Here is a 9,346-nt window from a genome sequence, read left to right as displayed (position 1 = left end):
GCAACGGCAAGTGTAGAAAGAGTATTTTCTAGAATGACGCAAGTTAAAGATAAATTGCGTAATAGCATGGGAGATCAAATGTTAAATGATTGTTTGATTACTTATCTAGAAAGAGATTTGTTTTACAATGTTAGCATGGATGATATTATACATCGTTATCAAAATATGAAAACTCGTCGAGAGCAATTGTAATAAAATTAGTACTTTTTTAGTTGTAATATGAATTTGAATTACTTTATGAAATGAACTTTTTATGTATTTTTTTTTGTCCATCATTCAAGCTTTGACTATTTTTTGATATTTTATGCGGTCGGTGGACGATGATGGGATGGGATAACCTATTATTTAAATCCTGGATCCGCCACTGCTCGTGTCAAAGTGCTAGTGTGAATGGTTGTTATCTGAGATCTAGTGAAACTACTACTATTAAGAAGGGGGCATTTTTGTTTATCAAGTTTATCTATAAATTCAGTACAACATTAATTTTTTTTTATCCATCTGGCAGTGGCAGTGTTAAATTCTTCTTCTTCTTTTTTTTTTTTTTTTGGTATCCGGGTACCTGATAATTGCAATGCTTGTCCCATGTCCCGGCCCATGAAAATGCTATTTTATCGGGACGGGTACCCGACCTGAAAAAAACAGAAAATTTTGAAAATCTCCCGTCGGGTTTTTTGCGGGTCATCGGGAATTCGGGACGAGACAACCGGGTCAGGTTTTTTTTAACACCCCTAGCGGTGGTGGTCTGATGTTGGAGTTAGGGTTAGTTGGGGGTTGGTGGTGGTGATACGCCGTGTCGGTGGTGGCGTGGCGTGTTTTTTTTTAATTTCATTAAATCAGTTTCCGACGGAATTTCCGTCGAAATTTTCCGGCGGATTTGTGTCCATCGGAAATTTCCGACGGACTTTTCCGATGCCGGAATTTCTCTTCCGACGAAACAATTTTGATGAAATTTCCGTCAAAAAAGGTCGTTTTTCCTACAAAAGGGTTTCCGACAACCGCTTCCAACGGAAATTCCGTTGAAAACGGGTTTTCTGACGGAATTCAGGGTGATTCCGACGGAATTTTTCCGTCGGAAAGGGCCTGTTTTCTAGTAGTGTTCCTTTCCTAGTTTTGTGCACAAAATTGCACGATTACTATCTTGGCGCATTAAATGCACTACTAAACTTCATTGACTCAAACTCAACTTACTTGAGTGAGTAAATAAATAAAATAACTTCTTGACTCAACACCAATAATAAATGGGTGAGAAACAAATTTATGAATCATGATCAATGACTCTAACTTTAGCTCTTTAACTCATATATAAGTCTTGCTTATTAAAATACATGCCTTCTTGATACTTGAAAATAAAACATAATTCCATGATTCATGCATACTCAAAATGTATCATGCCTCAAATAACATATTCACATGCTTGCATAATAATTCATGCTCATTCCACATTAATTCCAAGCATATAATCAAGCAAACATGCTACTAATTCATCACTTAACTCATACTTTACAATCCTAGCATGATACTATACATACACAAATATTCTTGTGCACACTCGCTAAAAAATCACCTAGCTCGAACCTTCCTACAAATAAGAATACATAACTATAATTAATCCACTATTCTCACAAATTTTCAGCAACTATAATACACTTTAAACCTTACTAACTAACCCAATTTAATGACTAAAAGCCATAAAACCTTCTCTTTAAGTGAGTACTTCAAATCCTTTCAAAAAGACTTAATTTTTATGAATTAAATAAAATTCCAGCATACTTATTTAATATAAAACATCACTAGTAAACTAGGAAATCATATTTAAATCATTAAAACCTTTTTCCCTTTTATGGGTAATCAAACCCTAACTCAATAATTAAAAAGTAGTGTGCATAGATAAATTTCAACATTAATTTGAAGGCTTTAAACTCATTAAAAAAATGTTTAAACCATTTATTAAACAACAACATAAACCTAGGATCAAACCCTAACCATAAACATTAAATTCCCAAATTCTAGGGTTTGTAAATTGGAGTTTTTGATTGAATAAAAATCTGAAAATTATATAAATAATTTAACACCATCAAATACCCAAAATCAATACCAAAACATAATCGAAATCATACTTTAAATTAATAAAAATAATAGAATTAATTAGGAAGAGAAAAAGGGTTTTTTTTTTTTTTTATAACACTACCAACCGAAAACCAAAGGAGAGGGTGGTCGGCGGGCTGTCGGTTGCTACTGCTGCCGCTGGTGGTGGTGGTGGCGCCGGTGGCTGCCGGCATGAGGGGAGAAGAAGAGGTAGAGAGAGAGGCGTGGGGAAGGAGAGGAAAAAGAAGAGAAAAAAGAGAGGGAAAATAAGGGGAAAGAGGAGAGAGAAAATAAAGAGAAAACCTTGGAATTTTTTTGTGAAATCTAACAATTATGATTTAAGAGTGAAAAATCTTAAGGTCTTGAAGTATAAACTCATAATTACAAAACTGTCATTATTAAATCCTACTCTCCCTTGACTTCTTCCTTTAGGGCCAACTTGTTAGGCTTTTAAATGTCTTCAATTCCCCAACAAGTTGATCCAACTATTAAAATTAAGATGACCCAATTCAAAACACTTTTATTGCCTCAATTGATGACCCATATTATTTTATGCACACTTACATATTATTTAAATAATTAATTTCTTTTAGAAATGAAATGAATCATTTTAATTTATAAAATAAATAATTTATATATATAAAAATATTATAAAAATACGGAGCATTACAACCAGCCTCTACCACCACCGTCGTCGAACTCATACCACAACAACATTACGCCACCACCACTGTCGCCAAACCGTCGAGATCCCAACCCACACCCAGACCCAGACCCAGACCCAGACTTAAACCCAAAAACCGCCCTACTCCTCTCACCCTCACCCTCACCTGAACCCAAACCCACACCTAGAAACCAAATCGGGGCTAAGGTTGGGGTACGGTTGGGCTGGTTATGACGATCGAGGGTGGTCGGCTAGGCTGGTATATTCGGCCGAGGGTCGTTGGCTGGGTTGGGATGACGACGGTGGGAGCAAGGGGAACCGACGCCGGTGGTGAGGGTGGTGGCTAGGTTAGGATTTTATGGTTTTCCTTTTTTTTTTAATTTTAATTTTTTTTAATCTAATAAATAATTGACATTGTATAATGTGGGGCTCACTAACGGTTTTTTGGATGGCATCAGTTAAGTGGTGGTGAAATCCAATTTTTTGGTGTTTTTGTGGTGTTATAATAAAAGTTTTAAATTTTGTGGTGCTATAATCCATTTTGTGACTTTTATGTGGTATTATTTTGCAAAATACCTCATTTTTATCTTGAAAATAATTAGTAAAAAAAATGATCACAGGGCGGACCGGGTTGGACTAAAAATAAAATTTCAAACTAATTAATCGAACCAAGCCGGGGTCAAGGATCGGATTGAAAGTGCTTGCCTAAAACTCGGAAAATTAAACCGACTTTGAAAACGAAAAATTAAAATAAAAAAAAAAAGAAAAAAAAAAGGGTTGTGTCATGCTCAACTTCAGGCTGAAAATTTTCGCTCAAAATCAGGCTTAACTCATGGGCCAAATTTCTAATGCATATTCATAGGTTCAGTTTTAGATTGCTACAACAAAGAATAAGGATTATAAGTACACATTTATAACTCCTTAAGCCACTAAAAAGAACTTCCTCTGTTTTTTTTTAGTTGACACCGTTTGACTTTTACATTATTCACAAATTACACTTTGACTAGTTTTTAGCTACGATAAAACATAGTTAAGTGTGATCTTGTTTGAATCGTCTCAATGTATATTTTATTAATACCCACTTTTTATAATTTTACAAAGTCGAGAATTATAGAAAGTAATCATTAAAAAAAATGCGTCGACATGCATGATAATAGAATGGTGTCAACTAAATAAAAATGAAGGTAGTATTTACTCCCTCTATTTTTAAAAACTTGCTCCATTTATCCATGCTTGAAGTTTTAGGAGAAATTGGAGAAAGTAATAAAATATGGAGGTAGTAGGGTAGGTGGAAGAATACAAAAATTGTAAAAAACGAAAATAGTTGAGAGAATTGGAGGAGAGAGAATATGAAATTAATAAAATATGATTTATATTGGGTCCACTAGTTGAGAGAGATGAATTAAATATTGTAAAAGGTTTTCAAATAAGGAAATGGAGCAAGTATTTAAAAACGGCCGGAAATGAAAAGTGGAGCAAGTATTTAAAAACATAGGGAGTAAAAAATACTAAAAGAAAAAAAGATACATTTGAGTTATAAATGGAAGTAACAATATAAATAAATAAATAAATAAATAAATAAATAAACAAACAAAATAAGAAAATTGTACGTTAAAAACATAAGGAAATGGAACAAGTATTTAAAAACGGCCGAAAATGAAAAGTGGAGTAAGTATTTAAAAACATAGGAAGTAAAAAATACTAAAAGAAAAAAAAATACATTTGAGTAATAAATGGAAGTAACAATATAAATAAATAAACAAACAAAATAAGAAAATTGTAGGTTACAGGTTTCGACCTCTAATTCTATATACCCAAGAATTAAATGAATAATTATGCTACTAACTCCACCAAATTATCTTCAATATATTTTAGTGCAGCTTAATAATATTATACAAGTACGATCATGGGGCGGGCCATGGCCTGACTGACCACTCCCCGAATCCGTCTTTGTATCCGAATATAAAAAAGGGGTCAAACCGTCAAACTTTCAAGCAAATAATTGCAAGGTCAAACCATTAATGCCTTGTCAAGCAAGTACTTTTTAAAAAAAAAATTAAAAAAAAAGAAAAAAAACCTTGAAAAAGTGACTTTTTCAAGTTCAAAAATACAAGTATTGTACTCCCCCGATCAACACAGAACATCCTCCCCAAATTCACACTACAAAAACCAAGACGAATCGGGGAAAAAGATGAGCAAAGCTAGTAGCACCGTAGCAACAACCGATAATGAGGCGGCGAAACCAAAAGTGGCGGTGGTTGTATTCTTATTAAATGGAAAGAAGGTGCTGCTGGGACGCCGTCGCTCTGCCGTTGGCAACTCCACCTTTGCTCTTCCCGGCGGTAATCTTGAGTTTGGTCTGTCTCTATTTCTCCCTCTTCTTCTCTCTCTCTTACATATTGCATTTTCTGCTTTTTTGTTTTTTCACTTTTTTAATTTCATTATATAGTTTGTTGCTCGTCAATGTTGTGCTACTAGAAGATTCATTACTATGTGATTTTTTTGCCATTAGAACTTTGAAATTTTCAAATTTGGAGAGATTTTTTTTTAGTGTTATGTAATGGCGAGTACGCTTTGTCACTTTAATTTTCAAGTGGTTTGATTCATGTACGATTACATATATTCAATTCATTTAAAATTAATTACAACATTAAGATTGAAATTTATGAGGGTAAGTTTATCACAAGTTTGGACTGAAATGTTGCAATTACTTGTATTTTACTCCGTATAATGAAGAGACTACAAATTTTTGGGATTACATTGAAAAATTATTTGGTTAAAGCAGATAAGTATAATATGTACTTTTTCCATGTTGTGATAATTACTTCGTCTCACTTATATTGATCCATATTTCTACTTTAGATGTCTCATTGATTTGGTCTTAGTTTTGTGTGAATCTGATTACTTAAGAGAATTTTATTGCTTGTAGTATTAGTTAGTGAAATTTGATGTGGTACCTATATGACTTTCATTGTAAAATTTGTACATAGTATTTTGTAATACATGATCATCAAATTAAAATTGAGTACCACAGAGTAATAGAGTATCATCTACCTCCGAATATTATTAGTTGCAACTTTAGAATATTTTATCACAAATAATACTCCAAACTTATAACTAATAATATTCGGAGGTAGTATTTAAATTGAGCCACAAATTATCATAATCAAGATGAAATTTTAATGTAATAATTAATCCAATAATTTCAGGGGAAAACTTTGAGGAATGTGCAGCGAGAGAAGTGAAGGAAGAAACAGGGTTAGAAATAGGAGCAACAGAGTTGCTAACTGTGACCAACAACCTCTTTGTTGAAGGGCCAAAACCTTTACATTACGTGACCATCTTCTTGCGTTCGTCCCTAACAAATACAGATCAAGTTCCTCAAAATGTAGAGCCCGAGAAATGTGATGGTTGGGATTGGTATGATTGGGATAATCTTCCTCAACCACTCTTTTGGCCTCTTGAGAAAATGGTCAATAGCGGGTTCAACCCCTTCCCTGCCTAGTGTAGCGATGATCTTATTATGTACTTTGTAAGAGCTAGCGATTTGAATTGGACTCACGAGTGGTGTTTGTGTTTAACATGGTATCAACCATTTTCATCGTGCTAGAAATATATCGAATATTGATGCAAGTATGGTACGATTTAAATTGAAATAATACTCTTTTTGGCATGTTTGGATTACAATGTACTCCATATGCACATATCGTGATATGATATCAATGATTCAGTATACGGAGTATATGTGGGTTATGTTCTTATGTTATTGCTTTGGCACTGCTTTACTAGTGCTTTTGTACTTGGTTTATGTTTCCGTTTTGATTGTTGTGTTTGACTTTTGTTTTAGACTTTTAGTAGTGTTGTTTGCTTTCCTTGTTTTTTTTTGCCTTTTAGTTTCCAGTTACTTTCCACTATATTGGTTTTTTTTTTTTTTTTTTTCCTCTTAGGGCTTTGCCCCTTTCTTTCCAAAAAAAAAAAAAAAAAAAAAAAAAATCATTGAAGTAAAAACAAGGTTTTTTAGATCTCCTTCGAAAGAATAGGTTTTTCGAATTCCTTCGAAAAACAAGGTGTTATTTGTGTTTGATAGGGTCTCTAGTTTTACGGGGCTACGATTGATTATTTCTCGAATTTGGATTACAAAATCATCACAAGAATTTTTTTCCTCACAAAATATTGAAGCGTCGACGGATCCACTCAAAAATTTGTATAAGACAACGAATCGAGAATATGCCGAATTGTTATATCTATGTATTTGGATTCTTAGCACTTCTTCGATTAATCCTTGTTTGATTTTGTTAAATTTGTTTTCATTATCGTTATTTATCAATTGTAGATGTCGTATGAATTTAATTAATGAAATTTGGTGTCCTTTTGGACTTCTTTAAAAAAATAATAAAAAAATTTAACAATATATTACACAATCATATTTATATACTAGATGAACCCCGTGCGATGCACGATTTGTTTGTATTTTTTCAAATAAAATATTTTACTAATATATATTTATCTAATAAACTTTGTGATATTCGCTAGTTTAGTACTTGAATTATTTATTATAAAATGAATTATTAACTTTGTTCCTCATATTTAGATAAAATTCGTAATATAAAAAGATAGTAATATTTTATTTCACAAAGTTTCATATGTGGCTGGTCATATCACATTGGGTGGTCGGATTACTTGGTTGGTCAAAGGTTACTCAATCGATCAGGGGTTACTCAGACGGTTATGGGTTACTCGGTCAGTGTTTGGGTGTGTCTCAATCAGCCACACGATATGGCAAGCCACACAAAAAACACGCTAATTTTATTTTTATAATTATATAAAATTTTTGATCTAAAATAAATTGCAATTTTTTTTTTATGTGCTAAAATATAACATTTTCCTATGTGACGCTCTAGAATTAATCTTACGTGGCAATTTTTTTTATTATAATTTTACGTGGCGCTTTAAAAAAACTAATCTTACCTGGTAAAATCCTATTGAAGTGTTTTAAAAATATTAATCCTAAATTTGTTTCTTGGTGTTTAGAAAGCGATAAAGACGAAAAGCAATAAAGACGAATAATAAGAATCGATTCGAAGATTACCTGTAACCGGGAGGAAAGTTCTAACCACTTGAGATATCCCTTATCCTCGTGTTTCCTCAATTTGTGATTGACAATTATTTCATCCAGGGCGGGCGAGGCCGAAGCTATTTACCGCTTTCTGTCTCCTCCTCTGCTACTTAAATTCACAGCTTCCCTTTTAGGTTCATTCTATACTTTCTCTTCCTATCACTACTTCTGGTTGCAATTGTTTCTATTTTTACTTAATTTTTATTTTATTTATCTCATTATAAAGGATTAATTTCAGCTAATTTTTGGTTGCTTTTGAAAAAAATTCGTTAGTTATGCTTTTCTTGCATCTTTTTAGGTTGTTTATGATTTTTATTAGTTCAATTGAGAGATTTTGCTCGTAATTTGTTCTAATTTTCGAGAAAAATTGGGCGCAACTTTTGAACAACTATGTGGTAAAGTAAGAAATATTGTGTTTGTGTGAATGGGTTTTCAATTTTGGAAAAAAGACAGTACTTTAATTATGCTTTAAGGAATCAAATTTAGGCCTGATGTTGATCAATTTGGGGGCTTTCAAGTTGATTTTTCTTTTTTTTTTTTTCTAGTATATATGTTTTTGTTATTGTATTTATTTATTATTATTTTTATGCAATGGGGAATTGAAGATCAATTTCAGAGTAATTATTGATTGACTAGGTTGTTGTTAATGGGGTAGTTTAAATTGATGCATGTGGTCTGTCCGTGAAGACGAGGGCACCAATTGAGCTGCATTAAGGGGGTGTTGAATTTTGTTGATTTTGAAGAAATAAACTTTATGGCGGGGGATTGTGGCTGGTGGTCGGGGTTATCGGTCAGGGGTTACTCGAGTTGCTCCAAATCGAGTAACCCTTGATTGAGTAACCACTCGAGTAACCCCTAACCCCTCAAGTAATTTATGACCGAGTAACCCATGACCGATTAACCCCTGATCAAGTAATTTGAGTAATCCTTGACTGAATAATTTGGATAACTGAGTAATTTGGATAACTCCTGACCGATTAACTTGGTAATTTGAATAACCTCTGACCGAGTAACTCGGGTAACTTTACCCTCACCGAGTAACTCGGATAATTCGAGTAGCCTTTGACCGAGTAAATCGGGTAACCCTTGCCACACGGCAGCCACATACAAAAATTTGTCTATGGCGTTTAGGGGCATATCTATGTGTTATTTTGAGTGTATGTAGAAGTGTGCAGGGTGCTATGTTCTTGTTCTTGTTCAACTGCTTCAATAATTAGCTACAATTTTGCTAAAGAACAATATATTAGGACAAATTTCAAGTGTGTTGCGAATTTTATTCTTCATTGATTGCATCAAAGCATTCATACTTATCTCAAATGATAAAAAAAAAATAAAAAAAAAATAAATTAAAACTACCTCCATTTCTTATAAGTTGTAACAAAGTAATTTTTTACGTCTCACAAATAATATTCGTTTGTTGCAAACTAAAAAGAAAAGAAGGTAGTAATACATTTATGCTTCTAGAACCAATACTATATTAA

The 9,346-nt window shown here is 33.0% G+C and overlaps 1 protein-coding gene across 1 annotated transcript; it reads left to right on the top strand.

Moving 5' to 3' along the window:
• The first annotated feature begins 4,456 nt into the window (after positions 1-4,456).
• LOC110685975 (nudix hydrolase 1-like) lies at positions 4,457-6,463 on the top strand. The gene is made up of 2 exons (XM_021862534.1): positions 4,457-5,106; positions 5,959-6,463. The coding sequence occupies exons 1-2, from the start codon at positions 4,941-4,943 to the stop codon at positions 6,252-6,254; spliced, it is 462 nt and encodes a 153-aa protein (XP_021718226.1). The 5' UTR covers positions 4,457-4,940; the 3' UTR covers positions 6,255-6,463.
• The last annotated feature ends 2,883 nt before the right edge of the window (positions 6,464-9,346 follow it).

This window comes from Chenopodium quinoa, unplaced genomic scaffold (assembly GCF_001683475.1).
Source record: "Chenopodium quinoa cultivar QQ74 unplaced genomic scaffold, ASM168347v1, whole genome shotgun sequence".
In the NCBI taxonomy this organism is placed as follows: Eukaryota; Viridiplantae; Streptophyta; class Magnoliopsida; order Caryophyllales; family Amaranthaceae; genus Chenopodium; species Chenopodium quinoa.
Note: the sequence above shows the minus strand (reverse complement) of the source record. Positions and strands in the feature narration are given on the sequence as shown.